Here is a 19,080-nt window from a genome sequence, read left to right on the forward strand (position 1 = left end):
GGCCGAGCTGCTCAGCCCGCTGTCGGTCTGGGGTTTCGTCCGCTGGCTCCTGCCAGCCAGGGTCCCAGCTGCTGGCCCTGCTCAGCCCGCTGCCAGCCTGGGGTCCTGGCCTTGCCCACAGAGTGGATGCCTACCTTCTCCCTGGTTCTTGCCCATTCTCTTCCTCTCTCTCTCTCTCTCTGCACTGAGCTGAGGGTGGGGGTGCACTGAGCACAGGGCTGGGGATGAAGGAGCGGGCTAGGGGTTGGGGTGCAGCATCTGGCCAGCAGCTAGAATGAGGGAGGGGGCTCAAGGTTGGGGCAGGAGGTTTGGGTGTGGAGTGCTTAACTGGGCAGCTCCCATTTGGTGCAAGGGGTACAGGTGGGAATGTGGGGGGGGTGAAGGAGCTCCCATGTGGTGCTCAGGGTGGGGATGTGGGGGGTGCAAGAGTCAGGGCAGGGGGTGCGGGGGGGGGCTGGGTATGTGTGGGGAGTGGAGTCAGGGCAGGGGGTGTGGGGGCATGTGAGGGGGTGCAGGAATCAGGGCATGGGGTGTGAGAGGGCTGGGTATGTGTGGAGGGTGCAGGAATCAGGGATGGGATCGTGGGGGGGATGCAAGGGGGGTGCAGGGGTCAGAGCAGAGGGCTGGGGGTGTGGGCTGGCATCAGGGGGGTGCTCCCAGCCCCCTGCCCTGACTGGCTCACAGCAGGGGGGTGGAGGGATACGCCCTGCTCCTGCCTCCCTTTCCCGCCTCCTTACCCGTCTAAGCAGGGAGGGCTCTGGGGCTGCTCTTCTCCCCTCCCTCCCAAGGGCCATCAGCGGCAGGGAGGGAGAGGAGACGGGGCTCGACGCAGCACACTGGGGGAAGAGGTGGGGGACGGGGAAGCTTGGCTGCAGGCGGAGCCTGCCCTACAGCAGCAGCCAGCAGGACTCAGCTTGCGTGCTGTCTTTGGCACGCGTGCCATAGGTTGCCGACCCTTGTTTTAACTACTGCATATAACTTTAACCATTAGTTACCTTTTTCAGGGAGGGCTGGATCTATGGTCCTATCCTGTCAAATGAGGCAATTTTTTCAGGTACACAAACACAAATTCTCCCAATCTTTCAGAGCTAGGACCACAGATCCTCAATGTGAGATCTTCTCATCAGGGAACAAAGTAACATCACTGAAATAAAAGACTCCCTTACTCTAAGCAGTCACACCACACTGAGCAGGGCCTGCCTGCCAAAGGCTGCATCAGCTGAAAACAGAGAAAAAACTACTTGCAAACTTGGTAAACTATGCAAGGATGACCAAGTTGCAGCTTTACAGATTTCATTGCACGGGTTCCCATATTTTCTCAGCCCATGATGCTGCCACTACTTGTACTGAGGGAGCTCTTGTGCCTATTTGGAGGATTGACTCCTTTTGCTCTATATGCCTCAGCAATGAACCAGTATATTCACATGACACAGATGGTTTAGATGCCTTTGCACCTCGTTTCCTTCTACTCTCAGTTCTTTTAATATAAAGCGTTAAGGCTTACCTTACAATCGGCAAATGCCATAGATTGGGTGAAAAGGATTTGGCAAAAAGGAAGGCAATGAGATCTCCTGAGTTTGATTTAAAAAACACACAAACAACTACAACAAAAAAAACAAAAAACCACACTTCACTTTTGGAATAAAGGTGGGATCCACTCAAAACCACCTTATCTTTGTGGAAAATGTAGCAGGATGGATTAGCTGTTAATGCTTCCAGCTCGGACACCCTTGTTGCTGAGGTGATAGTGATCACAAAGGTCATTTTGATAGTCAAATATTACAATGAAACTGATTTCATAGCTTCAAAAGGTATCTGCGTTGAGGCACTGAGCACAATGTTCAAATCCCAAGACAAATTTCTATGAGCCGTAGGACAACACAGTAGCTCAGTTGTCCTAATGAAGCAACATATGTCCTAATAGTGGAAAATGGAAGATTTTCTGGATACACTCAAAATTGCCACAGTGCAGAAACGTAAACTCTCAAATGATTAGCTTGTAACCTGAGAACAAAACTATCCTGTAAAAATTCCCAAACATGAGACACATGATGCTGAACCCATCTCCCTCTGCACCAAGCTTTGAAGCTAGACCATATCCTAAAGTAAGCCCTATTTATTGATTTTCTCCTAGATGCCAACAGAGTTTCAATAAGACAAGCAGAACAACCCTTTCATTTTAGAAACTTGCTTGCAAATGCCAGGCTGCTATCTTCTTGTATTCTGGGGGAAAACTGGACCATCAGATGATAAATCCAGACTCGGATTCAGGAACAACACGTCAGTGGAGACACCATTATTAATGACCTGGACGTGAAGTAACTCCTCACTTAAAGTCATCCCAATTAACGTTGTTTCGTTGTTACATTGCTGATCAATTAGGGAATATGCTCATTTAAAATTGTGCAATGGTCCCTCATAACATTGTTTGGCAGTCGCCTGCTTTGTCCACTGCTTGCAGTAAGAGCAGCCTGTTGCAGCTGGCTGGTGGGGGCTTGGAACCAGGGTGGACCCGCAGCCCCCCTATCAGCTCCCAGCTCCCCTAAGTTCCCTATGCAGCAGCTGTCCAGCTGGCTACCAATTGCCCGCAGTTCAGCTGTTCCTCCCCCCACTGCCACGTGCTGCTTCTGCCTTGGAGCTGCTCCCAGGAGCCTCCTGCTTGCTGTGCAGGGGAGGGGGGAATAGGAGGGCTAATGTCAGGGTGTCCCCTTCCACCCTACTCCTGCCCAACAACAAAATGGCAAATGAAATTTAACGTGGATCAATGTAAAGTAATGCACATTGGAAAAAAATAACCCCAACTATACGTACAATATGATGGGGACTAATTTAGCTTCAACAAATCAGGAAAGATCTTGGAGTCATCGTGGATAGTTCTCTGAAGACATCCACGCAGTGTGCAGTGGCAGTCAAAAAAGCAAACAGGATGTTAGGAATCATTAGAAAAGGGATAGAGAATAAGATGGAGAATATCTTATTGCCCTTATATAAATCCATGGTACGCCCACATCTTGAATACTGCATACAGACATGGTCTCCTCATCTCAAAAAAGATATACTGGCATTAGAAAAAGTTCAGAAAAGGGGAACTAAAATGATCAGGGGTTTGGAACGGGTCCCATCTGAGGAGAGATTAAAGAGGCTAGGACTTGTCAGCTTGGAAAAAAGGAGACTAAGGGGGGGGATCTGATAGAGGCATATAAAATCATGAGTGGTGTGGAAAAAGTGAATAAGGAAAAGTTATTTATTTGTTCCTATAATATAAAAACTAGGGGCTGTCGCAATCCGATACGAAGTTATGGCTTTGAATGGCCAATTGTCGGTCCACGGCCATCTTGTCCTGTTAAAAGGACAGGACTGCCTCCATCTTGGACCAGGTTCTTGTTGTATAGGAGAGGGCAGAGACTCAATCCTGCCCAGCAACACTGGCTGTGTATGTTCTCCTGTTTTCTTTTTGTTCTCTCTCTCCTGCTGGGCCATCTAAAGGTCAGGCTAGTTCTGTGTGTGAAGGCCTGGTTCTGCCCAGCAACCTGTTTTTTGGGCTGGTCGTCTGGAGGTCAGGTTAATCCTGCCCAGCGACTCACTTTCCCGCTCTTTTTGGACCCAGTCATCTAAGGGTCAAGCTTGTTTACTTGTCAACTCCAGTGTGCCGTGTGCAAATCCTGCTAACGTGGATCCAGCTCGAAGCCTGAAGGGAGGAGGGACCAGGGAGCCAATCAGATACTGACACGAGGGAGTGAGACCTCTTAATAAAACTAGGTTTCCCCCCAAAATCTGTGTGGAGCATCCGCGTGTTAGCTGAAGGACCTGATCACCCTTTCGGCCAGGGTCTCCTCCCGGTAAAGCGCGCTCGTGTCATATCGTTTGGATTCGTTGTCGTTTGGACCCGATCCCTGTCAGCTCGTCATGCTTCTGGTGTCTGTTCTGCTGGTCAGCTGCGCCTGGAGTGCGGTATTTGCTTTTTGATGTCTGACAGTTAGCTTATTTAGCCTCTTATTTTTCCCCTCCCTAACTCAGTACCAAGTATCTACTCAGGATATCAGAATTGTATTAATGAGCTCAGAATTACACAATTGCTTAGCTAGCTTCTATAATTGTTCTAGTTGTTAGTAAATTGTTAATTGCAAACTGTTTTATGTGTGTGAATCACTGCTCTGTCTTTGTCCAGAGTGAATGAATCTGGGGGCTCTCCCCACCTGGAGATTAGCAGACCAAGGGGTTCCCGTCCCCGCGGTCTGAGTGAGTGGAATCTGCCCAGCTGCAGCCGCACCACACTCTGGGTTACCCTTAGTGTGAAAGCAAGGGTGGCTGAGGCAGTGGCCCGTGGGTCTCTGTTCTGTGTTGCACCGGGTACCGCCTTGACGAACCCGATTCCTATCTTGTAAGATTGGTGTGTCTGCCTATTTGGTGTGGTGTGGTGAGCAGTATAAAGTGTATTATTACTGTGTTTTGGGGTGTGTTTGTAATTTTGATACCATCCCAGCCAAAGTTGCCTGCTCCCCCGGCCCAAGTTGTAATTATCCCCCAAATAAACGCAGCCACTTGGCTTTTCACTGTTATTCTGGTCCTGCCTGTTTTTCCTCACTCAATACCAAGCTTAACGGACCACAATCTATTTCGGACAGGGGCCACCAAATGAAATTAATGGGCAGCAGGTTTAAAACAAATAAAAGGAAGTTCTTCTTCACACAGCGCACAGTCAACTTGTGGAACTCCTTGCCTGAGGAGGTTGTGAAGACTAGGACTATAACAGGGTTTAAAAAGAGAAATATATAAATTCATGAAGGTTAAGTCCATTAATGGCTATTAGCCAGGATGGGTAAGAAAAGGTGTCCCTAGCTTCTGTTTGTCAGAGGGTGGAGATGGATGGCAGGAGAGAGATCACTTGATCATTACCTGTTAGGTTCACTCCCTCTGGCGCACCTGGCATTGGCCACTGTCGGTAGACAGGATATTGGGCTGGATGGACCTTTGGTCTGACCCAGTGTGGCCGTTCTTATGTTCTTATGACAGGGCTCAGGACAGAGAGAGCTTGCTGGCCACAGCTGCTGTCTCTACTTCCTGATTATTTTTATTTATTTAATTTTAAAAGGAGGCAACGTACGTAGACTGGGGTCAACATACTTAAAGGGGCAATGCACATCTCCCTCTCCCCACCCCACACAGGGTGTGTGTCTCTGTCTGCCATGCTGTCTCCCCTTCCTCCATTTGTGCTGCCTTGTAGAGTGTGAGGTTACATTAACAATGTGTTAACCCTTGAGGGCTCAGCCGAATGCTAGTTCATCATTTAGCAGTAAGGCATTCCCCAGGAAAAGCCCACCCTCTTACTTCACCACCTCAACCAAGCTTCACAATCATCATTGCTGTGTACAGTATTAAACTGTTTGTTTAAAAATTATAGTGTGTGTGTGTATGTGTGTATATATATAAAATGAGAGAAAGAGAGAGAGAGAGAGTTTTCTGTCTGGTGAAAAAAATTTACCTGGAACCTAACACCCCCTCGCCCCATTTACATAAATTCTTATGGGGCAATTGGATTCGCTTAACATCATTTCACTTAAAGTCACATTTTTCAGGAACATAACTACAACGTTAAGTGAGGAGTTACTGTATAGAGAGCATACTGATCAAATTTACAGATGACAAATCCAGTGGGGGTTGCCAAACCTTTAGAGTATAGAGCCACAAATCAGAGGGATCTTGATAAATTGGATGAGAACTGGGCTATAGGCAACACAATGAAATTCAACAAAGAAATGTCAGGTGCTACATTTAAGGAAGAAAAACCAAATGCACAAATACAGAACATAGAATAACTGGCTTGGGAGCAGCACTTGAGAAGGATCTGGGAATTGTGGTGGATCACGACCTCAAAACATGATTCAGCAATGTCATGCTGTTGCAAAAAATAAACAAAAAAAATCCAATTGTACAGTACTTCTCTACTTGGCGCTGGTTATGCGTCAGCTGGAGTAATGTGTCCAATTTTGGCCACCAATGTATAGAAAGAATTTAAGAAACTGGAAAGGATCCAGAGGTGAGCGACAAAGGTGATCAAATGCAAGTCATATGAGCACAGGCTAAGAGAACTGGGCATGTTTAGTTTGAAAAGAGGGGATTGGGGGGGCGGGGGGGAAGACATGATAGCAGTCTTCAAATACTTGAAAGGTTGCCATAAAAAAGATGGAGTAAAAGTTCTCTCTCTCACCACAGAGGGCAGGACAAGACGCAATGAGTTCAAACTGCAGCATAGCATATTTAGATTAAATCTCAATAAAAAAAAATGTCCTAACTGTAAGAACAGTAGGACAATAGCGCATAGACTGCCTCAGGAAATTGTGGAAGCTCCTTCACCGGAGTTTTTCAAAAGGAGGTTGGATAGCCATGTGTCTTGAATGGTTAAGACACAACAAATCATGCACCTTGGCAGGGGGTTAGACTAGATGACCCTTGTGGTCCCTTCTAACCATATGATTCTATCTTCATGAGGTCAGGAAACCAAGACTTCCTGGGCTAATGGGGAGCCATTAAAATCACTTCTGTTCCTCCTTCCTGATCTTCTGACTTTCCTTGGCAATGATGGGAACTGTGGGAAAAGCATAAAGTAAGCCCTTTGACAGGACATATGCACCTGGGGCTCCTGGCTCTCTCTCACTTGAAAAGTATTGGTGACCCTTCCAGTTTGCTTTACATAGAAAAACCATCCAGAATCGGAGTTGTGAAAGTTTTGGTGATCAATCAGAAGGATTAATTGTGAAGACTCCATTCCGCCAAATTGATTCTCCTTCTGCTCAGCCAATTGGTTTTCATATTGCTGGTACCCTTTATGTGCAAGGCCCTGACAGACTGTAGATGAGCCTTCTGCCCACTGCTTCAATGATGCCACTTCCTTCTGTAGATCCTTTGACCTTGTACCCATTCCCGATAGTTTACGCTGGCTATCATTGATGTGTGGTCCAGCATTACCAGGATGTGACCATTCAGCAATGCTTCAGCCATTTGTTGAAAAGCACACTTTATTGTCCTCTCTTCTAGACAATGTGCGCTTTTCTTTCATTCTGAGAAGGACCAAATCCACTGAAATCACTGACTTCTCAGGGAATGCTTCCCACCTTTTCATACTTGCATCAGTTATGATAGACCTTTCTGGCTCCACCACAGCCAGCCCTCTCTGGAATCGCTCTGGATACATCCAGCAAATCAGTGAATTCAAACACAAGTATTGGAACCTTCACTTTCTGAAATGTAAAGTATCAGAAGATCGCAGCAGAAGGATAGAAGAATGCCTGGAGAGTCCTCAGACACATTCTTGCCCAAGGCACTATCCTTATGCAGGACACGATCATCCTTAGAATCATCCTAGGAACCATTTGGCAACAAGTCACCCAGTACAGGTCATGCTTCCTTTGTAATCCGTTCTGCTTGGTGAAGGACTGCTGTCTCCCTCCCCACCCCATTCTCAGACCATTTCTGGGACCCCACTGCCTTTCCTTCTTACTAGAGTTAAATGGATCGGGAAGCAGGGACCTGTCATCTTGTTGTATCAGACATTAGGTGCCCCAAACCTATTCCTCCTCTTTTAGTAGATGCCTTCTTTTAAGATGCTTCCAATTCTGTTTTATCAGGGAAGCTAACTACCTATGGAACAAGTACCTGCAAAGTTGCAACACAAATGAATTTTATAACCTAACCTACCCACTGAGTCCTTGGGCTGCTATGGGAAAGGTGAAGGGGTGGGGAAAAAAAAACAAAAAACCACACCAACACCACCACCCCACTCACACTCATAACACGCTGCCCAGTACAATCTGGCAAGAGCAGAGTTTCTCAAACTGGGGGTCCCAACCCAAAAGGGAATCAACAAGGCTATTGTGTGTGTGTGGGGGGGGGGGTGTCCGGATCACAAAACAATATTGTGACCACCTTTAGATTCTTTGCTCAGGTTACCATATTTCAAGTTCCCTAATAGAGCAGGGGTTCTCAACCTTTCTTTCTGAGCCTCCCTAACATGTTATAAAAACTCCATGACCCACCTGTGCCACAACTGTCTTTCTGCATATAAAAGCCAGGGCCGACATTAGGGGGTAGCAAGCAGGGCAACAGCCAAACCCCATGCCACAGAGGGTCCCACAAAGCTAAGTTGCTCAGGCTTCAGCACCAGGTGGCGGGGCTCAAGATGGTGGGGCTTTGGCTGCCCGGGGCCCCAGTGAATCTAATGTTGGCCCTGCTTGGCAGACCCCCCTGAAAACTACTCATGGCTGGTTGAGAACTGCTGAAATAGAGAACACTACTGCAGGGAGGGAAGGTGAAGTGGGGAGGGTACAGCAGCAGCAGGTCTCTAACTACCCAGCTCCGAAGACAATGCCACTGCCAGCAGCATTGCAGAAATAAAGGTGGCAATGCCATACTGTTACTTTACACTTTGAGAGGTTTCAGTATCGTTGACTGCAGGGATAATTATAACGTGCTTCATTTAGTGTTCCTATGAGTGTGAATAGTAATTTACTAATCACTTTTTTTTTGGGGGGGGGGGAGGGAGGAAGAGATGGCGTGAGGAATATTAACCAATTCATCTTCTACCACCTTGATCTACATTACTATTTCATTTGAAATATATGTAATAGTTGCCTTGCAGAAGTTAGCTCCAGCCAAACAAATAATAGCAGCAGCAAAATAAAAACCATATCCTCACACCAACGTGTTAAACTTGAAAGCCTAGTTCTAAAACAGTTTTTCCATTTATGGTCAACTACTCTGAGGTAGTTAGATGTCAGTTTTTACCCTACTATAAAATCAGAAACTGTCAGAGCACTTATAAAAATCAAACCAACTAAACAAGCTTGCAGAGTGGAATGTTTGTTACTTTTTACTATATTATCAGACTGAACATTTGCCCAATGGTGGGAAAAACACCCTGCTTTGCCTGTATTTTCTCTCCTGTTTAAAGATAATATAAAAGTAAGCAAGTGTGACATTCTAATGGGATAGAAACAAAATAGTCCCTATGTAATAAGACACGTACACAAAGTAACCAAGTGACAATTTAACTTCTCCCATCTTCTTTCTCTGTCTATTGTTTGTAACTTTCACTTAATACAGCAGAACCTCTGAGTTAGGAACACCTCATGAATGGAGGTCATATTTGTAACTCTGAAATACTTGTATCTCTGAACAAAATGTTATGGGTGTTCTTTCAAAAGTTTACAACTAAACATTGACTTAATACAAGTTTGAAACCTTACTATGCAGAAGAAAAACCAACTTAATTTAAATGAAACAAGCACACAAACAGTTTTCTTACCATTTTTTTAATCTTTCCTTTTTAGTAGTTTAACACAGTACTATTGTGACATTGCACTCTATATGATTTTATGTAAATATGCTAATGTAACTGGAATATGCTTCATGCAAAAGGTATCATTACAAAGCTTATAATCTACTGAGCGTGATCATCCTATTTGTATAAATGTACCACTCTTGTATCTGAAACTAGAAATGTGAAATATAACTTTGAGGGCCTATTGTAATTATGCAAAATGTGGGCCATTAATAGCAGATTGGAATCTTGATGACTCCCATTAATCCGGACAATTAACTGCAGATGGTTCTGTTTTACCTGTAAGTCTTCCTGTATATGTGTATGTGCTGCCAAGTGGGTAATAAAGTCTTACAGTGACATGTGATCATGTCACCTGAACTGGAATCCATATTTAACCTAGTGCTTTTCTATTTGGGGGGGAGGGGAGGGGGGAAAAGAGAACCTGGAGGGACAAAGGATTGCTGCCTCATGCAAAAGATATATAAGTGGGTGGAACAGAGAAAGGAGGCAGCCATCATGAGGAATCCTATCACCTGAGCTGGAACAAGGGCTGTACTAGGGGAAAGGATTGTAACAAGACTAGGAAGGCATCCAGTCTGTGAAAGAAACTTATTGAAAAATCTCTGAGGGCGAGATCTTATCTGTATTCAGTTTCTTACTGTATTAGACATAGACTTGCGTGGTTTTTTGGGGTTTTTTTTGCTTGGTAATTCACTTGGTTCGGTCTGTTACTACTTGGAATCACTTAAATCCTCTCTGTATTTAATAAAAATCACTTTTTACTTATTAATTAACTCAGAGTATGTATTAATACCTGACAAACAGCTATGCATCTCTATCAGTGTTATAGAAGGTGAACAATTTATGAGTTTACAGGGTAAAACGGATTTATTTGGGTTTTAGACCCCATTGGGAGTTGGGCATCTGAGTGTTAAAGATAAGAACACTTCTGTTAGCTGCTTTCAGTCAAGTCTGCAGCTTAGGGGCAAGTAATTCAGACCCTGGGTCTGTGTTGGAGCATGTCTGGCTCAGCAAGACAGGGTGCTGGGGTCCCGAGCTGGCAGGGAAAGCAGGGGCAGAAATAGTCTTGGCACATCAGTTGGCAGCTCCCAAGGGGGTTTCTGTGATTCAACCTGTCACAACTACACTTGGTTTTTTGGGGGTTTTTTTGTTTGTTTGTTTTGGGGGGGGAGTGCAAGGAGGAGAGAAGGGGAGGTCTCTGCTGCTGATTACGTACTTCCAGTTCCAAATGAGGTGTGTGGTTGACCAATCAGTTCATAACTCTGAGGTTCTACTGTACACCATTTAACAGTCAGAAGTTCAGAGCAAAGAATGTGTCTATTTTATTTTTTGTAAGGTGCCTCACATGCTTTTGGTGCTATGAACAGCCAGTCACCAAAAAAACCAAAGGTTTTTCTTTCCCTGTTCTTACCCACCAGCCTCACAATGGAGTTACTCTGCAACGTAAGAGGCAACTGAAGCGTATTCATTCATTCACATTTCATTGCAAAGCTATCTTCTCTCTAAAAGACATTTTGCTACTGAATGGCTCCGAAATAGCACTGGCTGTTCCAAACAATTTGTTATAAGCAAAATCTTAATTTACTCCACAGCAAGCTGGACCTAAACTACACCACAACAGTACTGCACAACTGGAAGATTTTAGACTGACTCTGGATAAAAAAAGAAAGGAATTGTTTACATATGAAAATGAATAATGAAGGAATTACAGAACCTCTGGTATTACTTTGATATCAAATATAATTTTAAGATATCCCTACATTTTCATTTGATATGCTACCAATTATTCAACTGGCAACCTACAACTGCATTATAAAAGCTGTTGGGAGCAATGAAGGTTTTGGCTGCTGGGTCAGAGGCAGCTGGGATTTGTATGGAGGTGATCATGGAATGAACACATTACCTAGCTGTTTAAAGCAGTGGTTCTCAATCTTATTTGATCAGGCCCCCTTCTTTGCATCTGTTGTTGTTTATTCTCCTCCTCACCAAGCACATATACCACCATCCAGCTCTGAAGGCAGAGCAGAGAGCAGCGGCTGCTGGCCAGGCACCCAGGTCTGAAGGCAGCATGCACCAGCAACACAGAAGTAAAGGTGGAAATGTGGAAAATGATATTTGTAAATATCACTTTTCACAGCAGACTTAGCGCCCCATTGCCACACTTACTTCTGCACTGCTGATGCCACCCTGGGGCTGAAAGCCAGAGTCCAGCTGCCTCCAGGTGAGGGATGGGGTGGGCGAAAGAGAGACTGGGCACAGTGGCGGGGGTCCGGCTGCCTCCTTTATACCTACCACCTGGGTGTGCACCGCTTTTCTGCGCAAGCCCCAGCCACCTGGGGCTGACAGACCCAAACCCCCCCACCACCACCACACAGCTCCCGTGACACCTTCCCATGCTCCCTTGCAAGACCCACCCACATAGTTTGTGAAATGCCAGTTTCAAGTCATCTGCAATGAAACCGTTAACAATGCTGACATTTATACTATAATCACTGGGTTTCAGACCCAATCCACTGAGAGTGGGGAAATTCGCCACTTTCAGGTGTTTTTTCAGGCTGCCTGCAGACTTGAGGTAGCTTCACTGGTCTACTACAACTACTAAGCACTACTAAGGTGATGCAAAGTGGCCAAAGGATTCTGACTAGAGGTGGCCAGCAAATTCTTCATGTACAGAAATTAGCTGCTAACCTAAAGCCGGTGGAGGCAGCACAGCAGCTCCTGTGCCAGCCTCCCCCTGGCCACAGCTCTGGCATAGGAGGTCAGAGTGACATTCCCAGGGTAGAATCTGGACTGTTGGATTTTGCTGCCCACTTAACTCACCAGTCTGGTGTGCTCTATGCTGCTTGAGCTGCCACTATGGCTACTCACCACAGCCTCTAGCAGGTAAGTCACCTCCAGACAAATATCAGAGCGCTACGCCCATCCATTTTTGAATTACAGATGAGATATTCAGGTGTCACCGTTAGTCCTAGACTTGCACTCCAGAAATGTGCATCTTACACTGTTTAAGACCCCTCAGAGTAAGCTCATTAATTAGTTTGTGATTCCTTCACAGGGTATGAACATGCACCAACCTTTGTAATACGAGTAGATTCCTCAAACTTCAGTCAAAAGCACACATGCTTAGGTAAAAATTAAAATAAGTTTATTAACTACAGAAAGAGATTTTAGGTGAATATAAGTGATATAGGCATAGAAAATCAGAACTGGTTAAATAAAGAAATAAAGATAAAATTGCAGCCTAATTCCTAAACTTTATCAAGCTAAATCAAATTTGAAGCAATAAGGTCTTTCTTACCCAAAAGCCTACAACAGTCTGTACTAACTAGAAAGTTTTCCAGTTATGACCACTCCCCCCAGTTCTGTGATGTATTTGTCTTCCAAATGATCTTGTTGCCTTCAGCATTTGTGGTGGTGGTGGTGGTGGTGGTGGTGGTGATGTGCTGATGATGTCATTGTCCCTTATTTTATACTCTCCTGCAGGTGCTGGAAAAAATCTTCCCTACATTCAGTCCTTCATATGAAATGCACTTTCTTGCTTACACCTTTTGTGTACACAAAGCTTGACATGTAAGTCTTGTGTTCACAGTTCCTTTCTTATTTCTAAGGAGCTGATCTGTGGGCATTTCTGAGACTCAAATGTTTCAGTAACAAACATAGCAGAATCTCAACTTCTTATACAATGATGATACATACATTTCAATAGGACTAATTGTCAACAGATTATGACTTTTCCAATGGTACCTCACAAGGCATACTTTGTACAAATATATATCATAAGCATATACAAGTGGTGAATATGGGGGTACAGGTTGTTATTTTGAGGTACAGTATGTCACAGCCGGTCATGAGAAAGGGCTGTTTAAAGTGGAGTGGAGCTCCACTATGTCTATCCACCACTAGCTTAAGGTCAGCAAGGGATCTTATGCCACTGCCATAAGTAAGAACAGCTCCAATTTATGTCAGGGCTGGATTGCATAGTACCAGGGAGCTGCAACCAGCTCCTTGATGTTGCCCCACTTTCCCTGCATTAAGCCAAGCTCTGGAGCAGAGAAGAATTCAGCTCTCTGACTAAGCATGGTAACATTGCATCTACATTCTCAACTGTTATTTTAGCAAATGAAAAAGCTAATTTTGGGGGTTTAAAATGACACCTCTGATTCTGGAATACAATTCTGAAAGAAGAAGGAGTGGATCCTACAGAAGCAGAATCACAGATTAAACAGGGACCTGAGTATACTGTTTATGAAATTGATACAAAAGCTGAACTTTTACTAATGAGTTTATTTTCACTGTAAGCTTGAAGCTTTCTGGTTTTGTTTGTTCATTTTTTAACATAACTAAAAGTCTGAGATGAGTCCACATGCAATCTCAGCCACCAGGGAGCACTCCATGCTGCAGTACTACACAGTTTCATATTAGAAGAAACAGCAAGAAGGGAGTTGCTCTGCAATCTTATAGACTGAAGCCACAACAGAACGTTTAGAATGAAAATACCTTTTCTATAGGATGTTAGTCCATAAAACAATCGCAAAGAAGAAAAAAGGATACATGTATACAAATTATGTGTCAAAGTTTTTTAAATTATTTTGCTAGATAATGTGTGATTTGAGGGAAGCAGTCAATGGATAAATCTGTCTACAAAGTCCCTATTAGAAGATTAAAATTTCAGAAGAGTACTCTACAATGACTCTAATAGAAAATTATAATTTCAGAAAAACTGAATTGTTGTGTAGCAAAAATTCTTGTTTTTATGAAAATTCCCTAATGCAAATAGTTAGGATGTCACAAATCAAGGACTATTATTTCAGGTGAGAAATATGAAAATACAATGGGTAAAAGACAGATGCCGTAATTAAAATAAACAGGTACACAGAGGGTAAAATTACACAAGAAACTGCATAACCATATATTTACAGTGATTATGCAAATGGCAACTAGTTACACTCTTTTGCAGTCACATATACATAAAATAACCTGGTGTGCACAACTGCAGTTACTACTTATTGAAATCTACATATGCTATTATGCACAAACCGTGGGTCTTCACATCTGGGAGAGAGTTTTTCTGCCTTTCCTTGGAGCACTATCTAAGCAAAAAACAGCCTGTTTTGGGGGGGGGGGGGGGGGGAAGGGAGAGGGCCACCTTTTTCCCCGCCAATGGATTCTGTAGTGTTGGGGGCTGCAGGAAATGGCAGCCAACACATCCCTTGGCCCGTGCTGCATCCCACAGCCCCCATTGGCCTGGAACGGCAAACCGCAGCCAGTGGGCGCTGCGATCAACCAAACCTGCGGACGCTGCAGGTACACAAACTGTCCCGGCCCACCAGCGGACTTCCCTGACGGGCCGCATGCCAAAAGTTGCCAATCCCTGATCTACCCTATTGCTTTCAGCAGTTGCTGGCTTTGATGGTAACAACTTGTCACTTCAGAGATGGCCTCCAATATCTAGGTCACAAAAGACCCTGTATTACTCTTCAAGAAATGTTATTTTCACAGTTACATGTGCCTTTTATCATCTAAAGAACATAGCTCTACTGGAACCTGATTGAGAAATAGTTTCACATTTCCAGATTAGACTACTAAATTGTTGTATTTGCAAGCATTTCTGATCAGGCATTACAAAAGCTACACATCTGAAACTTCAGAGAAAGTGGCACTGACTTCCTGTTAAACTCTTACCAATATGTTGTTTAATTATTGCATAAGATTTTGAATGGACTTGACCTGTTCTTATCTTATCTATATGAGGCCTGAACACATTTGATAAGAAATCTATTTCTAGACTGAAGCAGCTTTAAAAAAAAAAAAAAAAAAAAAGTAGGGTAGATCATGCAAGAAGTGCAAAAACATACACTTACCTGGAGTGGTGTTAAATATGCTATCCTCCAAGAGGATTAATCAGTACATACCAAAAGAGTTTTGACGTTCAGTTTGTCAGTCGACAGCTGTGTTATCTACAGAGAACTGAAAACCTCAAAATGGGGAGAAGTTGTTTTAGCAACTTCAAAAAAAGTATTTATTTAGAAATAGCATTAAGAATTAAAATCTAAAGAAAATATTGATGCTGAAAAGTTGGAAACAGGATAGGACAAAGGACAGCATGAGTATTTTTAAAACTACATATATTTCAACAAGTACTTACTAATTTGTTTTCCTGCATGTATATTCTTTGCAACTTCAGACATCCTTTAGCTATAATGATCATTCCTTCATCTGAGATCTTGTAACACTGGCCAAAATGAATGTCTTTCAGTTCTTTGCACTTTGAGCCCAGCTGCAAGTAAATAAATTAATGTTAATATTTAAATATAAACTTACTTTTAGCATGTTTTTGAAGCATATGCTCATCTGGAAAATACACTAGTATTACTCACAAACAAGAAAAAACGATTGCTGTGTTCCTATAGTCTGATGCAATTGAAAAACCTGTAAGAAGGAGTTTACAACATTGCCTAGGAAAATCAGATTTCTGATAGGACAATTTTGAGCAGCCCAGGATGATTGAGCCCCACACCAATTCCAACACATTTGTTTTAATATATAATTTTGTTGTAAATACCAGTTTCAAATATATCTTCATTAATTCTAATCCTCCTTAAGCTTTGAGAGGCATACCTAACAAGAATAAAAGCAGTCAGAATCAACTTCCTCTTTCATTCAGCAAGTTAGATACTCAAAGCTTAGTTCCAAATGGCAGCCAAGCCTTGAAAAACTCAGGCATAATAGCCAAAATTTATTATAATATGGCACATTTGAGATAAAATTACTTGTCAATTGATTAAATTAACAGCTAGGTGCCAAAGTAACCACTGAAGAGAAAATGGGGGGTTTATAGGCAGCAGTTGTGAAAAAGAGCAACTAACTGCAGACCTAGAAGCCAATTGTGCAACCAATGGCAAATAAAAACAACTTCTGAAAGCCAAGATGACCTCAAAAAGTTTAGAGGTAACAGGCAGTTTTTCCGGAGCCCCTTCAGTGACTGACCAGGAAACTTAGTTCAATATACAGTACTATCACACAGACCCATGTAAAGAAAATTGAGAACCAACGGCTCCTGCTGACCATACTTACGCTTGGTGTAAGTAAACAAATATATATGATCCTAAACTGATTTTCAGAGTAATCAGGTGAGTTGAAGAAAACTATAAAAATTTTAAAGAGTATTCTTACACTTATTTTTTTTCTTTCATTTTAGTTTCCTTCATTGATGAAAAAAGCCAAACGGTATTAAATAACCCAGATAATGTATTTGTATTTCCTGCATGAGAAGCCAAAAAACGCTCCCACTGATGTTTGTTTTCTAACACCACACGTGGAACAATCTGAACAAAACTCTTATTCATGTGTTTTAGAAGCTCCTCAGATATGGAAGTAAAGAAGTCGCGCAGTCCCATTCAGGACTGCGACTACAATGTGTTTATATATTTATAGATATGCAGTAGTGCCTCTATTAAGGCTGAGATCAGTTTTTCACCTTTAATAAGGATTCAACTTCTTTATTTCATATACACAATAAAGTACATCTTCCCCAAACTTGCAGTACTTTGAGCTGTGGACAAAAGAGTTTGGTGATTTTAAAATAAAATCTGTTAATTTTTTAAAATGTGAGAAATGTTGTTAAAGAGTTGGCTTGCTGCCCTTCAACTCAGTTAAGACATCAGCCACAGTCAGCCAGCGTATATATTTAAAAAACTAGGTTGTAATTAGGAAAGTTAACACCTGTAGCAACTTTGGACGGTCCTACCCTGGTGGTATAATGAGGGCTGGTGGCTAAGCCACTGACTTTTAAAGACCCTCTCTTCCACCACTCACATCCAGGGCTGGAGCACAGAAAAAAAAACAAAACACAACAGCGTAAGAAAAGCAGCTAGTAAAGGTGTCACAGACTGATATTTAAAGAGAGACGCTTTCTGCACCAGAGAACCATACCATCTCCAAAAAGAGAAGATACACTCGAAGAGTGAGCGCTTGCACTCCTCCCAGGACAATAATCAAAACCCCCAGGAACACTCAGGAGTGCTGAGGACTCCAAGGAGGAATCACATAGGTTTTTGTTCTTTTGCCTATATCTGTATGTCTCCTGTGCTGTATAAGTATCAAGTGTGCGTGTTTTCTTTTCCAAGTGCCTTCTTTTCCAAGACTTGGCAGAACTCCTCCTCCTGCTGGGCACTCCCCAATCTATTGTGTTCGGTGCCCACCTCATCGGGCCCTGAGGGCTTTTTTAATGCTCCTAAGTCTGAACAGAGTCCAGGCACCACCCTTGGCTTAGGGCCTCTAGGCACACTCAGGTTACAGATCCTCTGCACAGCACCTCCCTCCGAGAATGAAGACTCCGCAGTCCAAATGCTTAGTTATAGGAATAATGTTGACCCCTTCGGCTCTCCCCACTGTAATTAAGCACATCTTCTCCCAGCAATATAGGGACTTCTGGGTTTACAATTTAACACTTTGAGGTCACACGATAGTGAAAGTGAGCAAGGATACAGATTTTGCACTGTAGTCTAAGAAAATCAGTAGCTTTACTTAGAATACATGAAGCTACACAAGATAACAAACATATTCATGAACGTCCCAGCCTCAGGTTCCTCACCACTCTGGAGAGTTCTTTGGGCTTGGGGAGGAGTCCTCTGGGGCATCCATGGTCTCTTTCCAGCAACTCATGGCTTCTCTTCAGAATCACAAAGCTAGGTCAGTTAGCTTTCTTTGACCTTGGTTGTCCTGCAGTTAAACCAGACCTCTTCTGCTGCCAGGGAAAATATGCTCATCTCTTCCTCCCTCCTGCCAATAGCCTCTTGAATGTCTCTGAAAGTCTATCAAGTTTATATATTCACCCACCAACACCCGGTTGTTTCTTTGTGCTGCTCCTGGTGATTTTCCACTCTTGTTCACTATCCCCCTGCAGGGGGACTTGGTCAAACTACGGTTTCAGAGTGGTAGCTGTGTTAGTCTGTATCAGCAAAAACAACGAGGAGTCCTTTTGGCACCTTAGGCTAGGTCTATATTGGGGGAGGGGGTGTCGACCTAAGATACGCCAACTTCAGCTACGTGAATAGCGTAGCTGAAGTTGGCGTATCTTATGTCGATTTACCTGGCTGTGAGGACGGCAGCAAGTCCACTGCTGCCGCTCCCCCGTCGACTCCGCTTCCGCCTCTTGCCGCAGTGGAGTTCCAGAGTCAACGGCAGAGCGATCAATCGGGGATCGATTTTATCGTGTCTACACTAGACGTGATAAATCGATCACCGATAGATTGATCACTACCTACCAATCTGGCAGGTAGTGTAGACGTACCCTTAGAGACTAACAAGTTTATTTGGGCATAACCCACTTCATCAGTTGCATGGAGTGGAAAATACAAGAGCAGGTATAAATACATGAAAGGATGGGAGTTGCCTTACCAAGTGTGAGGTCAAGACAATTCAATTAACAGCAGGATACCAAAGGAGGAAAAATAACTTTTGAAGTGGTAATGAGAGTGGCCCATTTCAGACAGTTGAAAAGAAGGTGTGAGTAACAGTAGGGGGAAATTAGTATTGGGAAAATAGGCTTAGGTTTTGAATGATCCAACCACTCCCAGTCTTTATTCAGGCCTAATCTGATGGTGTCTAGTTTGCAAATAAATTCCAGTTCTGCAGTTTCACGTTGGAGTCTGTTTTTGAAGGTTTTTTTGTTGAAGAATTGCCACTTTTAGGTCTGTTATTGAGTGACCAGAGAGACTGAAGTGTTCTCCTACTGGTTT

General features: G+C 43.5%; 1 protein-coding gene across 4 annotated transcripts in view; it reads right to left on the minus strand.

Moving 5' to 3' along the window:
- The window catches only part of FBXL17 (F-box and leucine rich repeat protein 17), a 468,601-nt gene that overhangs the window by 421,165 nt on the left and 28,356 nt on the right, over nucleotides 1–19,080 (minus strand). For all 4 annotated transcript variants that reach the window (XM_045021619.1, XM_045021620.1, XM_045021621.1 and 1 more), the window contains exon 4: nucleotides 15,486–15,617. In XM_045021619.1, coding sequence (XP_044877554.1) covers nucleotides 15,486–15,617 — 132 coding nt within the window. The remainder of the gene's footprint in view (nucleotides 1–15,485; nucleotides 15,618–19,080) is intronic.

Source organism: Mauremys mutica, chromosome 6 (genome assembly GCF_020497125.1).
Source record: "Mauremys mutica isolate MM-2020 ecotype Southern chromosome 6, ASM2049712v1, whole genome shotgun sequence".
Classification (NCBI taxonomy): domain Eukaryota; kingdom Metazoa; phylum Chordata; order Testudines; family Geoemydidae; genus Mauremys; species Mauremys mutica.